Genomic DNA, 23,964 nt, shown 5'->3' on the forward strand with positions numbered 1-23,964 from the left:
AATCTTTTTCATCACCTCAAGTGAAAACCGCTAACCAGTCAGTCTTTATTCTTTGGTAACCACAGTCCCTGTCAACCACAAAGCTGATTTCTGTCTCTGTGGATTTGCCTATTCTGCCATTTCATGTAAATTTCATAGAACATGTAGGCTTTTAGGTCTAATTTCTTTCACTTAGTGTAATGTTTTCCAGTTTTATTAATGTTGCAGTATATATCCGACTTCATTTCTCTTTTTGGTGGAGTAATATTCCATTGTATGAATATACCACATTTTATTTGTCCATTCACTTTGTTGATGGACATTTAGGTTGTTTCCACATCTTGGCTATTGCGAATTATGCTGCAATGAACATTTGTGTAAAAGTTTTTGTTTGACCAGCTCTTTCAAATTCTTTTGGGTATATACCTAGGATTGCTGGGTCATATGGTAATTGTGTATTTAACTTGTGGAAGAACCACTAAACTCTTCCCTGCGTTTTTGCTTTTGCATTGTTAAGTTTATAGCATTTGATGGGATTCGATAACTTATTTGAGTTTTCTGTGATTGATCCTAAAAGTTGAAAATCAATAATGTGGTCTTATTATTATGATTAAGTAAAATTGTTTAATGCATAGGCCATTTTTACTTTAATTATATTTTCTTTTGGCATATAAATATGTTTTCTCTACTCTTTTCAAGGCTAAATTCTCACCTGTGACCTGAATTGACTCTTTATTTTGATAATCATGTTTCTCTATTTATCTTGGGCTGACTCTGGTATTGGGAGGGGTTAATCCAAATGTCTGACAAATCTTGGTTATCTAGTCATACTTACAAATGCAATGCTTCTTGGCAGAATTTATGTATGTGAGCAAGGCTCATCAACAGGTGGGCTTTGCTTTAGAGTGGTTAGGTGGGGACGCTGGGGTTACACTGAAATATTTCTGAACAATCAGGATAATTCTCTCAGGGGATTTTCTAGCCATTTTGAGGAAGAAGTCCTCAAATTTTATCTGCCAGTGGACCCAGGTCCCTGTGGAATATAGTACACGTGTAAAGGGGGATGGAAGGCAATAGAGTCTTCTGTATAAACTTTCAGTGAATCCTTTCAGTTAATGCATGTATTTTCAACCCTGTTTTGCTTCTCACCCTTCATCATTACTTGGACCTCCAAGCTCCAGCTTCTCCAGAGTTGCATAGGGCAAACTGCTTCCTAAAAAGCTGTACCCCATCCTAATGTTCACGTGCACCTGTCTTTCAGCTTCCTTTGTGAGGCTTTGTCAGTTACCATTTTCTATCTTTTCTATCATCCTGTTGACATCTAGCCCACCTAAAACTTTTTACTAATTTGACAAATTTCATCACTTCCAATTTGTGAGGGCTTTAGAGGGAGAGGAGAGAAAAGCATGCAGATAATCTGTTAGCTTTGACTGGAAATCCTCCACTCATCTTTTATTTATTTATTTTAAAATTTAATTCCAGGTAGCTAATATACAGGGTTGGTTATATTACTTTCAGGTGTACAATGTGATTCAACACTTCCATACATTACCCGGTGTTCATCATCACAAGTGCACTCCTTAATCTCCATCACCTATTTAATCCATGCCTCTCCCCACTCCCCCTTCGGTAACCATCAGTTCATTCTCTACAGTTAAGAGTCTGTTTCTTAGTTTGTCTCTCTCTCTCTTTTTCCCTTTGCCCATTTGTTTTGTTTCTTAAATTCCACATATGATTAAAGTCATATGGTATTTGTCCTTCTCTGACTTTTTCTATTTAGTCTTATACTCTCTAGCTCCATCTACATCATGGCAAACAGTGTGATTTCATTCTTTTTTATGGCTGAGCAATATTTCATTGTGTGTGTGTGTGTGTGTGTGTGTGTGTGTGTGTGTGTGTATAGATACCACTTCTTTATCCATTCATCAGTTGATGGACATTTAGGCTGCTTCCATATCTTGGCTATGTAAATAATGCTGCTATAAACATGGGGTGCATGTATCTCTTTGAATTAGTGTTTTTGTATTCTTTGGGTAAATACCTAGTAGTGCAATTTCTGGATCACAGAGCAGTTCTGTTTTTAACTTTTTGAGGAATCTCCATTCTGTTTTCCACAGTGGTTGCACCAGTTCACATTCCCACCAACAGTGCCAGAGGGTTCCTTCTCTTCCACATCCTTGCCAACATGTGTTGTTTCTTATGTTTTTGATTTAGCCATTCTGAGATGTTGGAGGCGATATCTCATCGTATGAATTTACATTTCACTGATGGTAAGTGATGATGAGCATATTTTCATATGTCTGTTGGCCATCTGGAGGTCTCCTTTGGAGAAATGTCTATTTATGTCTTCTGCTCATCTTTAATTGGATTATTTGTTTTTTGGGTGTTGAGTTTTATAAGCTCTTTGTATTTTGGATACTAACTCTTTATCAGATATGTCATTTGCAAATATTTTCTCCCATACAGTAAGTTGTTATTGTGCATGGTGTAAGAAGGGGTCAGTTTCATTTTTTGCATATAGCTGTCCAGTTTTTCCAATACCATTTATTAAAGATACTGTTTTCTCCCCCACTCAATATTTTTTTCCTGCTTTCTTGAAGATTAATTGACCATGTAAATGTGGGTTTATTTCTGGGTTTTGTATTCTGTTCTATTGATATATGTGTCTGTTTTTGTGCCCGTACCATAATGTTTTGATTACTACCGCTTTGTAATATAAGTTGAAGCCCAACATTGTGATCCCTCCAGCTTTGTTTTTTTCTTTCAAGATTGCTTTGGCCATTTGGGGTCTTTTGTGCTTCCATACAAATTTTAAGATTCTTTGTTCTAGTTCTGTGAAAAATGCTGGTGGTATTTTGATAAGGACTGCATTAAATCTGTAGATTCCTTTGGGTAGTGTAGACATTTTAAAAATACTTGTTCTTCCAACCCATGAACATGGAATGTCTTTCCATTTCTTTGTGTCGTCTTCAATTTCTTTCATCAGTGTTCTATAGTTTTCAGAGTACAGGTCTTTCACCTCTTTGGTTAGGTTTATTCCTAGGTATCTTATTATTTTTGGTGCAATTGTAAGTGGGATTGTTAATTTCTCTTTCTGCTGCTTCATTATAGGTGTGTAGAAATGCAAATAGATGTCTGGGTATTGATTTTTTTTATTTTTTTCAATATATGAAGTTTATTGTCAAATTGGTTTCCATACAACATCTGGGTATTGATTTTGTATCCTCTGACTTCACTGAATTCGTGGATCAGTTGTAGCAGTTTTTTGGTAGAGTTTTTAGGTTTTCTGTATACAGTAGCATGTCATCTGCAAGTAGGAAAAAGTTCACTTCTTCCTCATCATTTTGGATGCCTTTTATTTCTTTCTGTTGTCTGGTTGCTGTGGGTAGGACTTACTTCCAGTACTGTGTTGAATAAAAGTGGTGAGAATGGGGCGCCTGGGTGGCGCAGTCGGTTAAGCGTCTGACTTCAGCCAGGTCACGATCTCGCGGTCCGTGAGTTCGAGCCCCGCATCGGGCTCTGGGCTGATGGCTCAGAGCCTGGAGCCTGTTTCCGATTCTGTGTCTCCCTCTCTCTCTCTGCCCCTCCCCCGTTCATGCTCTGTCTCTCTCTGTCCCAAAAATAAATAAACGTTGAAAAAAAAAAATTAAAAAAAAAAAAAGTGGTGAGAATGGACTTCTTCCTGACCTTAAGGGAAAAGCTCTCATTTTCCCCCTATTAAAGATAATGTTAGCTGCGGGTTTTTAATACATGGCCTTTATTATATTGAGATATGTTCCCTCTAGATGTACCTTGTTGAGAGTTTTTATCATGAATGGACATTTTACCTTGTAGAATGCTTTTTCTGCATCTATTGAAATGATCATATGGTTCTTATCCTTTCTCTTATTGATGTGATGTACTACACTGATTAATTTGCAAATATTGAACCATTTGCATGTGAGAATAAGTCCCACTGGATTGTAGTGAATAATTTTTTTTAATGTATTGGTGAATTCAGTTTGCTAATATTTTGTTGAGTATTTTTGGATCTATGTTCACCAGAGATATTGGCCTGTGGTTCTCTTATTTTGTGGCTATATTTTACCTTGTTTGGGTATCAGGTTAATGTTGGTCTCATAGAATGAATTTGGAAGTTTTCCTTTCTCTTTTATATTTTGGAATAGTTTGTGAAGAACAGGTATTAACTTGTATTTAAATGTTTTATAGAATTTGTTTATGAAGCCATCTGGCCCTGGCCCTTCATTTTGTGGGAGTTTTTTGATTACTGATTTCATGTCTTTGCTGGCTATTGATCTGTTCAAAATATCTATTTCTTCCTGTTTCAGTTTTGGCAGTTTATATATTTCTAGGAATTTATTCATTTCTTCTAGGTTGTCCAATTTGTTGGCATATAGTTTTTAATAATATTCTACTATAATTGTTTGTTTTTCTGTGGTGTTGGTTGTTAGTTCTCTCTCATTTGTGATTTTATTTATTTCAGTCTTTTTACTTTTTTTCATGATAAGCCTGGCTAGAGGCCTATCAATTCTATTGATTTTTTCAAAGATCCTGCTCCTGGTTTCATTGATTTATTTTACAGTGTGTGTGTTTTAGTTTCTACATTTTATTACTTATTATTCTATATTCATTTATTCCTGCTCTAATCTTTATTATTCCTTCCTTCTGCTGGTCTTAGGTTTTGTTTCTTGTTCCTTTTTCTAGCTCATTTAGGTGTAAGGTTAGGTTGTATATTTGAGGTAGGTATGTATTTCTATAAATTTCCTTCTTTTTTTTTTTAAATTTTTAACGTTTTTATTTATTTTTGAGACAGAGAGAGACAGAGCATGAACGGGGGAGGGTCAGAGAGAGGGAAACACAGAATCTGAAACAGGCTCCAGGCTCTGAGCTGTCAGCACAGAGCCCGACGCGGGGCTCGAACTCATGGACCGCGAAATCATGACCTGAGCCGAAGTCCGCCGCTCAACCGACTGAGCCACCCAGGTGCCCCTAAATTTCCTTCTTAAAACTGCTTTTGCTGTATCTCAAAGGTTTTGAACCACTGTGTTTTCATTTTTATTTGTTTCGTGTAATTTTTTATTTCCTCTTGTATTTCCTGGTTGACCCATTCATTGTTTAGCTGCATGTTATTGAACTTCCGTCTGTTTGTGGTCTTTCTAGAATTTTCTTGTAGTTGATTTCTAGTTTCACGTGTGATGGTCAGAAAGATCATCTTTTTTGCATTTGTTGAGACTTTTTTCCTGGCCTCATAGGTGATCTATTCTGGAGAATGTTCCATGTGCACTTGAAAAGAAAGTGTATTCTGCACTTCTAGGATGGAGTGCTCTGAATATATGTTAAATCCATATGGTCAAGTGTGTCATTCAAAACTACTGTGTTCTTATTGATTTTCTATTTGGATGATCTCTCCATTAATTTAAGTGAGGGTGTTAAAGTCTTTTATTATTAGTGTATCACTATCAACTAATTCCTTTATGTTTGTTATTGTTTTATGTATTTGAGTGGTCTCATGTTGGGTGCATAAATATTTATAATTGTTGTACCATCTTGTTGAATTGTCCCTTTTATTATTTTATAGTGCCTTTCTTTGTCTCTTATTACAGTCTGTTTTAAAGTCTAGTTTGTGTGATCTAAGTTTTGATACTCTTTCTTTTGACATCCATTTGCATGATAAAAGTTTTTCCATCCCTTTGCTTTCAATCTGCACGTGTCTTTAGGACTGAAATGAGTCTCTTGTCTTTTGTCCAGTTTGTCATCCTAGGTCTTTTGATTAGAGCACTTAGTCTATTTCCATTCAAAGTAATTATTGATAGATATGTATTTATTGCCATTTTTTCATCTGTTTTGTGGTGGGTTTTGAAGATTTTCTCTGATCCTTTCTTGTCTTTCTTTTGTAGTTGGCTCATTTTCTTTAGTGATATATTTGGAATTCTTTCTCTTTATTCTTTGCATGTTTATCAGTGGTTTTTGATATATGGTTACCATTGGTTTGTATATAACCTCTTCTGCATGTCACAGTCTATATTAAGTTGATGGTCACTTAAGTTTGAACTGATTCTTTTCTCCTCTCCTCCCCACGTTTTAGTCATATGTTGTCATATTTTGCATCTTTTTATTTTGTGACTTACTTGACTGATTTTTTTTTTTTTACAGAAATAGTCCTTTTTACTGCTTTTGTGTTTCCTACCTTCATATTGTCAGTTTTGGTCTTTGCTTTCCACTCACAGAGTCCCCTTTAGTATTTCTTGCAGGGCTGGTTTAGTGGTCATGAACTCTTTTAGTTTTTGTTTGTCGGGGAAACTGTTTATCACTCCTTCTATTTTGAATGATAGCCTTGCTGGACAGAGCTTTCTTGGCTTCAGATTTTTCTCATGCAGCACTTTGAATATATCATGAACTCCGGCCTGCCAAGTTTCTGTTGAAAAATCTCCTTCTGGCCTCATGGGTTTTCCCTTGTAACTGACTGATGCTTTTTCTCTTGCTATTTAAACCATTTTTTTCTTTATCACTATATTTTGCCATTTTAATTTTAATATATCTTGGTGTGGATCTGCTTTTGTTGATTTTGTTGGGGAATCTCTGTGCTCCCTGGATCTGGATGTCTGTTTCCTTCTCCCCAAATTAGGGAAGTTTTCAGCTATTATTTCTTCAAATAAATTTTCTCCCCACTTTTTTCTCTCTTTTCTTCTACTGGGACCCCTACAATATGAATGTTATTATGTTTGATGGAGTCACTGAGTTCTCTAAGTCTATTCTTGTTTTGCATAATTCTTATTTTCTTTTTTCAGTGTGATTGCTTTCCATTACTCTGTCTTCCAGGTCATTGATTCATTCCTCTGCTTCTTCCAGTCTGCTATTCATTCCCTCAAGCATGTCTCTGATTTTATTTATTCAGCCCTCTATCTATGCTATGTAATTCTTTATCATGTGTTAATGGTCTCACTGATGCCTTCCACTCTCTCTTCAAGTCCAGCAAGTATCTTTATGATCACTACTTTAAATTTTCTATCAAGCATGTTATTTATATATTTTTTACTTAGATCTGCCTGTAACCTTGTCCTGTTCTTTCACTTGGGACAAATTCCTCTGTCTTCTCATTTTGTCTAAGTCTCTGTGTCTGCTTCTCTGTGTCAGAACAGTCAGCTATGTCTCCTGTTCTTGAAGGTAATGGCCTTATGAAGAAAAGGTCCTTAGTGCCCTATAATGTAAGCTCCCTTATTCCCCAGGGCTTGTCACTTCAGGGAGTATCTTCAATGTGTGCTGTGTGTGCTCTGCTGTTGTGTCCTGGCCACTTTATCCTGCAGCTCAATTGTCTGTCTCTCTGCCTATTGTGGGAAGTGTTTGGTCCTTGGCTCGAATGTGACAAGTTTTAACTAGGTGTGCTCTGGTCCGCTTGTGAGATGATACCCATTGCCACCTCTACCAGAACTGAAGCCCTGCAAAACTCTTGGGACAGGAGACTCAACGTGGGCAGGGGTTTGGGCCAGCCAGTTTTCTCAGAAAGGGCACCTACTGGGCTGGGACCAAGCAAGCATGATTGGGAAGGGTGATTCTGCTGGAGCATGGCAGCGGGGGGCGGGGAGGGGGGGTTGGAGCTTCATGTAAGCAAATTAGGTAGTGATTGCGCTGTCCTGGTTGCTGTACATGGGTCTGTGTTAATGCTGAGGGGAAGGAGAAGGAACCGACATCTGCCAGTTCCTTTGTTCATGGAGGGGGGTTTCTGCATGAATGTTGCCTTTCCGGGGCACACTCAGAGAATAGCAAATAACCTCCTCACTGTGTGCCCCAAGTGCTTTTCATATCACTGTTTCCATGCTGTATGTCCATAGGCTGCCTGTTTGCTTTCCCTCTAAGAGCAGCACAGTGTCCTCTAAGCTCTTCTAGAGCCAAGTCTGCTGACCTTTAAAGCTCCAGGCTTTAAGCCCCAGTGATTGCAAGAACTCATGAAATTTGGCTCCTCCCACTTTCCGAGCCAATTGCCATGGGGATTCGTCTTCCCTGGGTGCTATCCACTGTGCTAGTCTGTCTCTTACCCTTCTCTTCCACCACATCTCCCTCCCTACCACAGAATTCATAATTTGTTTCTTTCCCAAATGGTGTGTCCACACTTCCTACCATCTTTGATTTGGGCTCTTCTGGACTCTTCTCTACTTTTAGTTGTGGAGTTTATTCTGCCAGTCTTCAGGTTGATTTCTAGGGTACTTAAGATGATTTGATAGTCACCTACTTGTATGTGTTGGACAAGGCAAGCCTAGGGTCCTCCTACTCCACCCCCATCTTCCTCCCTAAATCCCACCCATCTTCTTTTGGTGTGGGGATTCCCACTCATCTAATTATTATTATTATTATTATTATTATTATTGCTGCTAAAAGCTTTATCGTTTACATTTGGCCCATAGCTTGGGAGAGGGCTGCAGGGTGGTTAAAAAGCTGCCTAGTGGCTGCAGGAAGAGGCTCAGGCACAAGCCCTCGCACCAGGGGGATGCCAGAGGGGCCCCTCAAAAAGGCTGCTGGGCTCCAGAAGCTCTTAGTTATGCTTCGGGGTGAGGCTTTTTAAGAGATACTCGTTCAGCCCAGCCTGGGGGTCAGCCAGCCTATGGAGGTTTGTCAGGTGGTCGCCCATCTTCTTGATGACTTTTACCGCTTCATGGAGGAAATGATTCTCTAGCAAGTCACAGAAATGGGGGTCTGCATGGGCAGAACGCAGGGCATGCAGACCCAAAAGGGGCTGGTTCAGGCTCTTCTCCAGAACCAGGGCGGCTTCCATGGAATCCAGGGTTTTACCCCCACTCATCTTGATATGGCTTCTGCATGTTCTAGAAGAGGGCATGGCTGCCACACTGGTTTTGCATCTTCAAGAGACGCTCAGTGCCCTCCCACTTCTCCTCAGCCAATTCTTGAAAGAAGTGGCTTATGCCTTTAGAGCCACATCCTCATGGCCAAAATAGAAGCCCAGAGAGAGGTAGGTGTAAGAGGCCCACAGATGTCTGTTGACCAGGCAGTTGACAGCGGCCTCCACCTCTGTGGAATAATTCTGACGAATCTGGGTGCTCCTGGTTGATCGGTAATAAGGAGTTAAGCTCAAAATAGGGTATCGGCTGGTCCTGGAAGCAGAGGGTGGCCAAGAAGATGGCTCCAAAGGTTGCAACTGGAAAAAAGTTTGGAGAGTGGTTGGAGGCTGATAAAAGGGGTGCCCCTGAGTCTGTTCCATCCAAACACTGTTGAAGCAAGAGAAAGATTGGCAGGACCACTGGTGCGCTGCCCCACCCATTTCTCAAATGCTGAAAGACTGTGCCAAAAGAACAAACCCAGGAAAAGTCTTTCTGTTAATGATATAAGATGACACGATTAGCTCACGTTTCTTTGCCTGTTTGAAAATTGAATAGTTTAATTGAAGGGACAAATACTCTCTGAGTGTGGAAGTTCTTCACACTGATAGGCACATAGGTCATATAAGGAGAATTACTGCATGAAAGAGTATTTTTGATAGAATATAAATGGTAGTTTGGATTATTTAATAATACAAGGGCCACTGAGATTCTGGAAGGTATAGAATAGGGTAATTTATTTTTTTATGTTTATTTACTTTTGAGAGAGAGAGAGAGTGAGCGCCCACAAGTCGGGGAGGGGCAGGGAGAGAGACACAGAATGTGAAGCAGGCTCCAGGCTCAGCACTATCAAGTGCAGAGCCCGAAGCGGGACTCAGACTCATGAAGCATGAGATCATGACCTGAGCCGAAGTCAGACGCTTAACCAACTGAGCCACCCAGGCACCCCAGGATACAGTAATTTATGAAAAAAAAAAAGTCTTTCCAGTGAACGGACAGCACGTGAGCACAGAATAGGTAGTTACATATAATTAGAGAAGGGCAAAGCAGATCTTCACTGATTATCTACAATGTGTCAGACATACAGATACAGAGACAAGGCCTGGGGGAAGCCTAGTTTTTAATTTAATAATGCATTCATCTGTTTTATTTCATATATTTGTCCTCTCTCCCCCATTAATTTCACTGACTTAACCATGTTTAGAGGACATTATCATAAAGAGAAAGTTAACTTAATAAAGTTTTATGCCTGCTTGACTATGACGAACTGGTTGATGCTAGCTTAGCTTCTATGTTCTGGAAAATGCTGGTGTGCTTCCACCTGCTGGTCCTTAGTGAACATTGCAGAACAAAATAATCCGTTACCCTATTTGACTTCTCAAATCTCAGTTGTAAGTAGGGACACCCAATTTATGACAGGCTTCTGCACACATGTGAATTTACAGATTTATTTTTTTAACAGTTGAGGGATGAGATGTGTGTAGGGGAGAATGAACTTCATGAACATTATCAAAATTGAGAAGAGGTGATAGAAGATGACAAAACTCCAAAATGTCATACCTGCTACCTGAGTGGAACTCACTAGAATATAAATGAACAAGTATATGTATACTGAATACAAATGCAAAAGCAGACAGCTGCTCATGAATAGATCTCGGTCAGACAGTCGCCATCAAAGACTTGCTGAGTGCATGAAACATTTAGAAACTGTTCAGAAAACAGGCTGGAGTTGCGAACTGCACTTAATCTCAAGCCTTGCTGCAAAATTTTGAATGACTAGCCTTTCAGACATATGAACGGACAACCAAGCCATTTTAGAAATAGAAGGCTGCCTTCCCTGGCCAGGCAACCAGAAGATTGAAGCAAATCACTCCATCTCTCTTTTGAAATAGAGAATTCGCTGATGCAAAGAACATCCTGGACTGCATTTCCTCCTGTAAGTAAATTATGTTACCTTCCAAAGCTGATTTTAAACAAAACAGTAAAAATTCAGATATATTGTAGAGTGTATCTAGGCTTTTTGTCTCAATATGTCTAGAAGCTCTCTGTATAAGAGGTAGAAAATGGGTACGTGAAGGTGTCATCACGAATGTATGTTTCTGGCCCCCTTTCTTCTGAACTCCTGAATGATTCAAACAATCAGGTGAGCAATTAGAAGACTTATGTTTAAAAATCACAGTAAAGAATGAGTTGCAAAACAGAGACTGGATACACGCTATCCAAAAGGGAGAGAAATGTTCATAGACGGCAAGGATTTTTAGAAGGCAAGGAATGATGTTATTAAAAATACAGAAAACCCCAGTAAATACTGGCAATTATGAGATGCCTGTTTGCTTTCCAGCTGAAAGGCAACTGTTAGAAAGTCCAATCACATCCCAGTGTTGGTGAAGGTGTGGGCAAATGATTACTCTAATATCCACAGGAATACAAACCGGAGGATAATTTTGTAATGCTAAAACTGTAACCTATCCATACTCTTTGATCTATTATCTTTCTAAGCATTTCTAAGTGAACAAGCACTTGAAAAAAGATAACCATTTGTATATTGTTTGAAGTAGAAAAAAATATATATACCCGAATTTCCATCTATAGTTAAATTACAATACATCAAAACTACGGGGATATATGCTTTGGCTGAAAGAATGAGATACACTTACATACATTGCCATGAAAATATCTGAGGAACATATTGTTCGGTGAAAAAATCGAGTTGCAGAGCCATGTAAAATCACGTAGGATATTGACTCTTCTCAGTATCCCAACCTGCCCGCATGCTCATACCAAGCAGGCATTTAGAACTCTCCAGCCTCAAGACTTGGAAGGCAGCACTACAGAGACTCGGCCTTCAGGAGCGGGTGGCCTAATTGCACTGTCACTTACGTATCCCCTGACTTTCCTGGAGGCAAAGCTCAGCACCCTGCTGATGACCACTATGGCTCTCTCCTGCAGGTATGAACTGTCTTCATTCATCCACATGGTCATGTCCTGTGGGAAACACAAGAATCATCCTAGAGCGTGGTGTTTCCATTTCTACCAGTCCCCTCCTTTTAGTCTCCATCTCCACCATGTCAAGGGTCCCCGGGGGGTTCCTGATTATGTCACATCTAACCTACATTGCTCTCAAAAAGACGGACAACCGGCTAGTTGTATGCTGCAAGCTATCTAGCACACTTCATCCATTGTAGCAACTACACCTGGGTAGCATGTTACTAATGTATTTGTTTGTTTTCTATTTACTATGATATTTTTATTTAAATTCCAGTTAGTTAACATATAGTGTAGCATTGGTTTCAGGAGTAGAATTTAGTAATTCACCACTTACATGTACCACCCCGTGCTCATCCCAGTAAGTGTTTTCCTTAATGCCCATCACCCATTTAGCCCATCCCCCCCACCCACCTCCCCTCCAGCATGGGTTGTATGTTACTTAATTCTATCCAATGAGTCTTCACTAATGCAATCTAACGGTCACTTTGTCAGTCATCATAAAGAGCTTAACATGAGGCTGTGATGGGATTATCCGCTGCTTCTCCTCCTTTTCTTTCAAACTACAATCCTCTCTCTTTAATCACAGGATCTGACTTTCTATTTTAAAAGAGAAATTGAAATGTCATCTGATCCTGAAATGTCATTTTACTCCAGAATTTCCTCTGCAGATTCAACACTCAGTTATTTTCTGGCTCATGGGTGCAGAAAATATTCCTGGAGGCAGCTCGGTTAGAAGGTTCTTGCTAATTTTGATTCAACTCCATCTTGCTGTAACTTCTATTTGTTCTAAATCTCCAGATGCAGGGACATATTTACAAGCTTGGGAAGGGAAGAAGACTGCCTATGCCTCACATGCCAGCTACCATCAACAGATTTCTTAAGGCACTCTGCTGGAGTCCATGGAATTTATGCTAAATGTCCTCCTTTCACTTGCTCCTATTGTATAAAACTGGTCTGAAGTCCATTTCCCAGGGCAGAAGAGTCTAAATCCCTGGAGGTCAGTCTCTGCCTTTCCTACATGTGGGCTTTCAGCTTTTTGAGGATCAAGAGAGTTTCTAGACATGGAAGGTATAAGAGCAACATGGTTAAGTACCAGGTTACCAAGTTCGAGTAGCTCCCCCATTCATGAGCATTGTACATACTATTCCTCCTCTCTCTGCTTCCATTTCCTTATCTGCATAATGGGGGGGCGGGGAATGATGGTAACTTCCTCATAGGTTTATTGTAAGGATTAAATGAAATAACCCATATATGAAGTACTCAGCTTAGTGCCTGATGTAGAACAAATGCTCAATAAACAATGGTTTATTGGTTGAAAGAGCATGCATGGGGAAATAGTTGTAAGAATGGAATAATCACAACTACTTTAAAGGGCTGTGAGGTGAAATTTTTAAAGTACACAGAAAATATTTGGCTTAAATTAGGCACAAAGGAACTCAGTAGATTTTATTTTTCCTCACATTCCTTCTTGTCTTCATAGATACCAATTCTGCTTCTTGAGTTGAACGTATTTTATAGTTTGCACAGACTCATAATGCTCCTGGTAGAATAAGTCACTCTGGTTACCCAGTATTTTCAGACAGGTTCCCCTGATGCCATCTTGCTAGAAATGCACAGCTAAAGGTTGTCAGATATCCTGAGCAGTCTCCTGTCTCTGACTGAGATGTTAAAAACAGTGAAGTCTTGATGCAAGTGGGGTTTGGCGCAGCTGTTACACCTTCCTCTGTTAGTTATCATGGTGTCCATGAGGATGGGATGCTCATGGGATTCTCCAGTCCCAGGGCTGTGGGGGAACAAGCAATCATATAGACACTATCGAAGTATGATTTAATGTCGCACGGACCTGAAGGTGATTTAGGCCAGTCACCCTCTCCTCTCTGTTAACCCATATTGGATTCACTTTTACATTGCCACATAACATTTGTCTTAAGTGTCTGGTGATGCCATCCTCCCCAAATTGCATTCTTAAAAGTGTGTCTCTGTAATCCAAATAAAGGGAAGTGGTTTCATTTGGGGGATATTTTACACCTTCGGAGGAAACAAAAGATCAGCCACCAAATACTTGAAGAAGATGCAAATATGACAAAAGGGAAATGATTAGTGAAATACAGTGAGCTCTTTTAGATTTCAGACCAGGGAACAAAAGTGCTTGCTTTCCCTTTACCTTTAAGATTTGCAGTTTGTAGAGGTCTTTAGACACCAAGATGAGAAGAGTGTCTTCATACATGTTTAAAATATTTTGATATAAATTCTGAAAAACAAAAATATTGCACAAACAGTCGGCCAGATAAAATTAGATGTAATTGTACTCCACGTCTATAGTTTTGTGTCCCGGGGTCCTGAGTTCTCCCCATACACTGAAGGCAAGAAAGGAACGAGGTGGCTATAGAGATGGGACCTCACACAGTACAATGTGCCGTGAACCGCTCCCCCATCTTACAAGGCAGGTGCACCGTGTAACTGTGCCGAGGAAACGGAGACCAGAGGTGTTGTCGGCCTTACTGTCAGGCTCTTCTTCTCTCCACCTTTCTTTGCTCCTCTTTTCTTCTTTGCAGCCTTGGCCCATAAACTCTGTCCTTGCTAAAACAATTAACCTAAACTCTCTTCACTCATTTGTTCTCATAACTCCTATACGATCCATTAAATCCCAAGGATTGTGGAATTCACAAGGAGTCCAGAGGCACTGGAATAGACTGTTTATTATATCTCAAAAGAGTGAAGGAGGTAGCAAAGGGCATTTGGCGCAAGGGCATTTGTCAGGATTGCTGTGGTGCATAACAGTGCCTCTTCATAACTGAAGCGGAGACTTACCTCTATGTCCTCTTTGTCATCTTCACTGTTCCCCATTTGCCTCACTTTCTCAAGACTTGGAATAGAAAATACCTTTTTAAAGGATGACTCTATTATCTTCAGTTGGGATTCAAATTGCAGTGAGGGATCTACAAAGCTAATGAGAAAAAAGGTGCAATTATTCAACAGAGAAGATAACAAATGCAACCTAACTTTGGTGGCTCGTTCTTGGGTCAGAGAGAATGTGCTAGAAAATGAGACCCAGCTCCTGGCTTTATATAACATGTGGACTTTTAAATATTCCCATAAAGATGACAATGGCACTGTAAATATAAAGGAATGAATTTCTTTGTAAAAAATCATCTGCAATCAGTTATTTAGAAACCAGAATATATTTCTCCATAGACATAATAATGTAAAGAGTGGTTACATTTCCAGGCAAGCCCACAAAGCCATGCTGAGCTTTAGTTGAAATGTATTACTGCCACATTTTCTCTAAAGCACCATACAATGTTTCTCACATTTAATATTTCTGATACTATTGGGATGCATCCCTCCAGTTATTGGCAAAAGAAACCTGCCCATCAGCAGTTAGAAAGATCAATTATGACATAGTTGTTATTCCTTTGATATATGTGATGTGGATAACAGTCCTTCCTGATTTTTTGGGAGGTGAAAATGTTTTCTTATTTTTTGAAAAGATGGTGATATTGACAGTAAGGCAGGAAATTTTGTGCTGGACTCAGAATATCTTTTCTCTACTGGACAGGAAAATTGAAATATCTAATACCCACTGTTTGAAATGGAAGCTCTTAGAATATATTAGATCATTTTCAAATCTTGGGAAGATTAATTTGACTTCTTTATGGTTTATGGATGATCAGACTCTGAACAGACTCCCAACAAACAAAAGCTCAGGACCAGATGGCTTCACAGGTATATTCTACCAAACATTTAAAGAAGAGTTAATAACGATTCTTCTCAAACTTAACAAAAAAAAAAAAAAATAGAAGAGGAAGGCAAACTTCCAAATTCATGCTATGAGGCCAGCATTATCCTGATACAAAACCAGATAAAGACACACCACACACAAAAAAAGAGAACTACAGGCCAATATCTCTGGTGAACATAGATCCAAAATCCTCGACAAAATACTAGCAAATGGAATCCAACAATACATTAAAAATATCATTTATCACAATAAAGTAGGATTTATTCCCTAAATGCAAAGTGCTGTTCAATATCTGCAAAGCAATTAACATGATACATCACGTCAATCAGAGACAGGATAAAAACTATATTGATTGTTTTAATAGATGCAGAAAAAGCATCTGACAAAGTATAACATCAATTCATGATAAAAACCCTCAACGAAGTACATCTAGAGGGAACATATCTCAACATAATAAAGGCCATGTATTAAAAACCCGCAGCTAACATCTTTAATGGCAGAAAAACTGAGAGCTTTTCCTTTAAGTTCAGGAAGAAGTCCATTCTCACCACTTTTATTCAACATAGTACTGGAAGTAAGTCCTACCCACAGCAACCAGACAACAGAAAGAAATAAAAGGCATCCAAAATGATGAGGAAGAAGTGAACTTTTCACTACTTGCAGATGACATGCTACTATATAGAGAAAACCTAAAAACTCTACCAAAAAACTGCTACAACTGATCCACGAATTCAGTGAAGGATACACTGTACAGAGGATACAAAATCAATACCCAGAAATCTTTGCATTTCTACACACCTATAATGAAGCAGCAGAAAGAGAAATTAACAATCCCACTTACAATTGCACCAAAAATAATAAGATACCTAGGAATAAACCTAACCAAAGAGGTGAAAGACCTGTACTCTGAAAACTATAGAACACTGATGAAAGAAATTGAAGACGACACAAAGAAATGGAAAGACATTCCATGTTCGTGGGTTGGAAGAACAAGTATTTTTAAAATGTCTACACTACCCAAAGGAATCTACAGATTTAATGCAATCCCTATCAAAATACCACCAGCATTTTTCACAGAACTAGAACAAATAATCTTAAAATTTGTGTGGAAGCACAAAAGACCCCAAATGGCCAAAGCAATCTTGAAAGAGAAAAACAAAGCTGGAGGGATCACAATGTTGGGCTTCAACTTATATTACAAAGCGGTAGTAATCAAAATATTATGGTACTGGCACAAAAATAGACATATAGATCAATAGGACAGACTAGAAACCCCAGAAATAAACACACAATTACATGGTCAATTAATCTTCAAGAAAGCAGGAAAGAATATCGAGTGGGAAAAAGGCAGTCTCTCCTAAAATGGTATTGGAAAAACTGGCTACATGCAAAAGAATGAAACTACTTGCTTTCATACACAATACACAATAATAAAGTCAAGGTGGATTAAGTATATAAGTGTGAGACCTGAAACCATAAAAATCCTGCAAGAGAACACAGGCACTAATTTCTGACTTTGGCCATAACATATTTGTAGATAGGTCTCTAGAGGCAAGGAAACAAAAGCAAAAATAGACTATTGGGACTACATCAAAATAAAAAGCTTCTGCACAAAAAAGGAAACAACAAACAAAACTAAAAGACAACCTACTGATTGAGAGAAGATATTTGCAAATGACATGTTCAATATAGGTTTAGTATCCAAGATATATAAAGAATTCATGAAATTCAACACCCAAAAAACAAATAATCCAATTTAAAAATGGGCAGAAGACATGAATAGACATTTCTCCCCAGAGGCCATCCAGCCAACAGACACATGAAAAGATGCTCCTCATCACCCATCATCAGGGAAATTCAAATCAAAACCACAATGAGATATCACTTCCCACCTGTCAGAATGGCTAGAGTCAACAATACAAGAAACAACAGGTTTGGGCAAGGATGTGGAGAAAAAGGAACCCTTTTGCCTTGTTGGTGGGAATGTAAAATGGTACAGCCATTGTGGAAGAAAATATGGAGGTCTTTCAGAACATGAACAATAGAACTACCCTACAATCCAGTGATTGTGCTACTGGGTATTTACCCAAAGAATATGAAAACACTAATTTAAAAGGATATATGCACCCCTATGTTTATAGCAGCACTGTTTACAATAGCCAAATTATGGGAGCAGCCTAAATGTCCATCCATAGATGAATGGATAGAGAAGTGTGCATACACACACACACACACACACACACACACACACACACACTAGAATATTACTCAGTCATGAAAAGAATGAAATCTTATCATTTGCAACAACATAAATTGATCTAGAGAATATAATGCTGAGCAAAATAAGCTGGTCAGAGAAAGACAAATGTCATATGATTTCACTCATATGTAGATTTAGGAAAAAAAAAACAAATGTACAAAGGGGGAAAAAAAAGAGGCAAATGAATAAACAGACTCTTAACTGGAGTCTGGTAGCAGATGGTTACCAGAAGGGAGGGAGGTCAGGGAAATGGATGAAATAGGTGAAGGAGATTAACATTATACTTACCTTGCTGAGCACTGACTAATAATATATGGAACTGGTGAATCACTTACTATATTGTATGCCTGAAACTAATAAACACTGAATGTTAACTACACTGGAATTAAAATAATAAAAAATTAACCAATTTCATTTATGAGTATAAAATTAAAGTTTTTAGAATAAGAGTTTTTTTGAAACGATAAAATAATTTTGAAATGCCACCAATTATGGTTTATCATTGGAAGGTACGGATGGTCCAATGTCTTAAAAACTATTGATTAGCACATGCCTATTAATAGATTAAATAAAAAAAATCATGCTTTAGTCAATCTTGGAAAAGGAATAAATATCAACATCATATTCTAAGGAAAAAGATCTGTAAAATAATTTCTCGAAAGGTTTTATTTAAACCAAGATCCACCATTTTGCTAATTGAGAAGTAGTGTAAGAGTTTTTATTAAAAACAGGAACAACATAAGGGTTCAATTTCCAATTTAAAATATTATGTCAGAGTTTGCTGTATTTCGAATAAGACATGGTCTAATAAAAATAGTTCAGTGAGCTCAATCAAACACAGGATAAATATACCCCCCTAAAAATCCCATATGCATCCCAGTATATCAGAAATTGCTGTTCAAACAAAATGGGGGGTAAACCCTGAAATATAGTATAACTAAGAAGCTAGTCTAGTAATGTGCAGAATCTATGTCAAAAATACTTCAAACTTTAAAAAAATTTTTAATGTTAATTTATTTTTGAGAGAGAGACAGAGCGTGAGCGGTGGGGGGGGGGGGGGAAGGGGGAAGAGAGAGGGGGAGACACAGAATCTGAAGGAGGCCCCAGGCTCTGAGCTGTCAGCACAGAGCTCAACGTGGAGCTTGAACCCACAAACCGTGAAATCTGACCTGAGCAGAAGTCGGATGCTTAACTGACTGAGCCACCCAGGCACCCCAAAGATACAATCAACTTTTAAGAAAGAACATAAAACAGAACTTGAATAATTAGAAATATAGATTTATAAAGAGGAAGATCATTTATAAATGTCACTTAATCTCAAATCGTTTTACAAACTCTGAAAATGCAATTAAAATTTCAGGACATTTTCACCAGAAGTTGACAAAACTTAGAAAGATAAAAATTTATCTTAGGTTACCATGCTGGAAATGATCAATAAAATAAGGAAAATCCAGCTTGATCAGATAATAAAATCTATTACAAAACAGCCCTAAATCAAAACACTTTACTGGTGGGACTACAACAAAATTCTAAACAATGGAAGAGAATGTATATTCTACAGAACACCCTAACATGGGAATAGAAAATATCTAGATAAATACTCCATTGCCCTTACCAGGCCAAATGTGGGACTAATTTATTGTGATAGTATTTCATGTTGGGTCAGAACGCGCTTTTAGAACACTTTTTTTAATTAAAAATTTTATTGAGATATTTGTAGATTCACATACTGTTGTAAGAAATAATATAGAGAGGGGCGCCTGGGTGGCTCAGTCGGTTGGGCATCTGACTTAGCTCAGGTCATGATCTCACAGTTTGTGAGTTTGAGCCCTGCATCGGGCTCTGTGCTGGCAGCTCAGAGCCTGGAGCCTGCTTCAGATTCTGTGTTCATCTCTCTGCCCCTCCCTTGCTCGTGCTCTGCCTCAGTCTGTCTGTCTCCCTCTCAAATATGAAAAATAAAAAAATAAATAAATGAAGGAAATAATACAGAGAAACATCAAACACACTCACCTCAGTTTTCCCAAACGGTAACATTCTCCAAAGACTATAGTATATCGCCATAAGAATACTGATATTGATTCAATCCACCAATCTTGTTCAGATTTCCCCAGTTTTATTTGTGCTCGTGTGCATAGTGTGTGTGTATTTAGTTCTATACAATTTTATCACACATGGAGCCTCATATATCACCACTGCCATCAAGATGCTCAAGAACAGCTTGGAACCCTTAAACCCATAGCTATTCCATTACACAGATGAATTAAAAAAAAAAAAACACAGAGTGTTTGGAAATGAGGCATTTTAAATAAGTGTTATCTGTATTGGGGTCAGCCAACATTGTCTGTAACTGCCCAGATAAGAAGTATGTTAGGCTTTGCTGGCCAAATTGTCTATGTCTACTTAGTTCTGTCATTGTGATGTAAAAGCAGTCATAGACAATACGTGAATATATAAACGTAGCTGTGTTCAACAAAACTTTCTTTATGGACCCTGAAATTTGAATTTCATATAGCATTTACATGTTATGAGATAGTCTTCCTCTTTTAAACCCCCTTCAACTATTTATTTTTTTTTATTATTTTTTTTTTTTTAAATTTTTTTTTCAACGTTTATTCATTTTTGGGACAGAGAGAGACAGAGCATGAACGGGGGAGGGGCAGAGAGAGAGGGAGACACAGAATCGGAAACAGGCTCCAGGCTCTGAGCCATCAGCCCAGAGCCTGACGCGGGGCTCAAACTCACAGACCGCGAGATCGTGACCTGGCTGAAGTCGGACGCTCAACCGACTGCGCCACCCAGGCGCCCCCCCCCTTCAACTATTTAAAAACGTAAGAGACATTCTTTTCTCTCAGAATGTACAAAACCAGGAGGCTGCAAAAAACAGCAGGATTTAGTTCATAGACCATAGTTTGTTGACTTCCGGTCTGTATTATGGAATTGGAAAGATATTTTAAAGTAGTTCATACATAAAAATATCTATTATAGATTGGAGGGTAACAAAAATCGAATAACAGAAAACTAGGAGAAAGTGAACATAATATTAAAGTGCAATGGAGAATTAATTTGATACCAGATATCACATAAAACATGAACAAAAATACAGCTATGACTATAAAATCAATTCTAACAAGATAAAAAAGAATAAAAAATTTTAAAACCATAAAAATATCATGAGAAGCTTACTAAATATATACCACCACTAAAACCCTAATGAAGTGACAAAGATAATGAGAAAATTCTCACATGAGAAAATTTATAAATATATAAACATACAGAAAATATTGAGTCTTGCTTTTTTGAAAGGAATACAAATTAAAATAATAATGAGGTATAATTTTGAACCTATTAAATCAGTAAAGTATAAAAATGTATTTCTATGTCTGTATCTTCTTGTGGCTAGGCTTTGAAGAGCCATTATTAGTGAGGTTTTTCTGGACAGCAGACTGACTCCTTATGAAAAGCTCTAAGAAACTTTTCATCCCATCTGTGTTAGTTTGGGTCCAGGGGAAGCAGACACCAAAACAGGATTAGAGATGCCTGAGATTTCTAAGAGAGAGAAGGAAGGAAGGAAGGAAGGAAGGAAGGAAGGAAGGAAGGGAGAGAGGGAAGGAGGAAGGAAGGAAGGAAGGAAGGAAGGAAGGAAGGAAGGAAGGAAGGAAGAAAGGAAGGGAGGGAGGGAGAGAGGGAAGGAGGAAGGAAGGAAGGGAGGAAGGAAGGAAGGAAGGAAGGAAGGGAGGGAGGGAAGGAGGAAGGAAGGAAGGAAGGAAGGAAGGAAGGAAGGAAGGAAGGAAGGAAGGTAGGTAGGTAGGTTTGGGTAGAAAGTAGCTGAGACTACAGCAAGTTCCAAAAAGGCTTCAGCGAGGTGGATGGGTTTCCTCAATTCAAAGACACCCATCAGAATTGACTGGCCCACCATGTTGCCTGGACAAATGTGCTGATGAATCCACATAGGCAGCAGCTGGGATTGTCAACTAATTAGGGTCCCCAGCCAAAGGGCACTTTTGTAGTTACCTATCATCTAAATCAGTAACCTCACCCTCAGAAGGCTATTTCAAAAAAACAGAGAAGATACGATCTTTTATATACAAAGATGATTATCATAATATTCGTAAAATAAAATGTAATTTAGAAAATTTCAACATTTGGGAATATTCTAGTGCCATTAAAATGAAAATACGATTAGGCAGAAAAAATAAACTTAAGACATAGTGCCAAAAGGAAAAATATTACAGAAAATGGAATTGTACAACCTGCTTATTTAAAAATTTTTTTTAATTTTATTTTTTTAAATTTACATCCAAATTAGTTAGCATATAGTGCAACAATGATTTAAGGAGTAAATTCCTTAATGCCCCTTACCCATTTAGCCCATCCCCCTCCCACAAGCCCTCCAGGAACCCTCTGTTTGTTCTCCATATTTAAGTATCTTATGTTTTGCTCCCCTCACTGTTTTTATATTATTTTTGCTTCCCTTTCCTTATGTTCATCTGTTTTGTATCTTAAAGTCCTCATATGAGTGAAGTCATATGATTTTTGTCTTTCTCTGACTAATTTCATTTAGCATAATACCCTCCAGTTCCATTCACATAGTTGCAAATGGCAAGATTTCATTCTTTTTGATTGCTGAGTAATACTCCATTGTGTGTGTGTGTGTGTGTATATATATATATATATATATATATGCCACATCTTCTTTATCCATTCATCTATTGATTGACATTTGGGCTCTTGCCATACTTTGGCTATTGTTGATAGTGCTGCTATAAACATGGGGGTGCATGTGTCCCTTCGAAGCAGCATACCTGTATCCCTTGGATAAATACTTAGTGCAATTGCTGGGTTGTAGGGTAGTTCTATTTTTAATTTTTTTTTTAACTTTTTTTTTTAATGTTTATTTACTTTTGACAGAGAGAGAGACAGAGCATGAGCAGGGGTGGGGCAGAGAGAGAGACGGAGACACAAAATCCGAAGCAGGCTCCAGTTTCTGAACTGTCAGCACAGAGCCCAACGTGGGGCTCGAACTCACAAACCGTGAGATCGTGACCTGAGCCACCCAGGTGCCCCTAATTTTTTGAGGAACCTCCATACTGTTTTCCAGAGTGGCTGCACCAGCTTGCATTCCCACCAGCAGTGCCAAAGAGATCCTCTTTCTCTGCATCCTCGCCAACAGCTGTTGTTGCCTGAGTTGTTAATGTTAGCCACTCTGACAGGTTTGTGAGGTGGTACCTCATTATGATTTTGATTTGTATTTCCCTGATGATGAGTGAAGTTGAGCATCTTTTCATGTGTCGGTTAGCCATCTGGATGTCTTCTTTGGAGAAATGTCTATTCATGCCTTTTGCCCGTTTCTTCACTGAATTATTTGTTTTGTGGGGGGTGTTGAGTTTGATAAGTTCTTTATTGATTTTGGATACTAACCCTTTATCTGATATATCGTTTCCAAATATCTTCTCCCATTGTCAGTTATCTTTTAGTTTTTCTGATTGTTTCCTTCACTGTGCAGAAGCTTTTTATTTTGATGAGGTACTAATAGTTAATTTTTGCTTTTGTTTCCATTGTCTCCAGAGACGTGTTGATAAGAAGTTGCTGTGGCCAAGATCAAAGAGGTTTTTGCCTGCTTTCTCCTCGAGGATTTTGATGGCTTCCTGTCTTACATTTAGGTCTTTCATTCATTTTGAGTTTATTTTTGTGTATGGTGTAAGAAAGTGGTCCATTTTCATTTCTCTGCATGTCACTGTCCAGTTTTCCCAGCACCACTTGCTAAAGAGACTGTCTTTATTCCTTTGGATATTCTTTCCTGCTTTGTCAAAGATTAGTTGGCCACACATTCGTGGGTCCATTTCTGTGTTCTCTATTGTGTTCCATTGATCTGAGTGTCTGCGTTTGTGACAGTACCATACTGTCTTGATGATTACAACTTTGTAGTTTAGCTTGAAGTCCGGGATTGTGATGCCTCCTACCTTGGTTTTCTTTTTCAAGATTGCTTTGGCCACTCGGGGTCTTTTCTGGTTCCCTACAAATTTTAGGATTATTTGTTCTAGCGCTGTGAAGAATGCTGGTGTTATTTTGATAGGGATTGCATTGAATATGTAGATTGCTTTGGGTAGTATCGACATTTTAACAATATTTGTTCTTCCTATCCAGGAGCATGGAATCTTTTTCCATTT

General features: G+C 38.4%; 1 protein-coding gene and 1 pseudogene across 1 annotated transcript in view; both read right to left on the minus strand.

The window, feature by feature from the left end:
• The window catches only part of MROH9 (maestro heat like repeat family member 9), an 88,983-nt gene that overhangs the window by 43,304 nt on the left and 21,715 nt on the right, over nucleotides 1–23,964 (minus strand). The window contains exons 5-7 of the mRNA XM_045452957.1: nucleotides 14,607–14,742; nucleotides 13,960–14,046; nucleotides 11,688–11,792 (exon numbers count right to left, since the gene is read on the minus strand). Coding sequence (XP_045308913.1) covers nucleotides 11,688–11,792; nucleotides 13,960–14,046; nucleotides 14,607–14,742 — 328 coding nt within the window. The remainder of the gene's footprint in view (nucleotides 1–11,687; nucleotides 11,793–13,959; nucleotides 14,047–14,606; nucleotides 14,743–23,964) is intronic.
• On the minus strand, nucleotides 8,507–9,566 carry LOC123585128 (annotated as a pseudogene).

This window comes from Leopardus geoffroyi, chromosome C3 (assembly GCF_018350155.1).
Source record: "Leopardus geoffroyi isolate Oge1 chromosome C3, O.geoffroyi_Oge1_pat1.0, whole genome shotgun sequence".
Lineage (NCBI taxonomy): Eukaryota > Metazoa > Chordata > Mammalia > Carnivora > Felidae > Leopardus > Leopardus geoffroyi.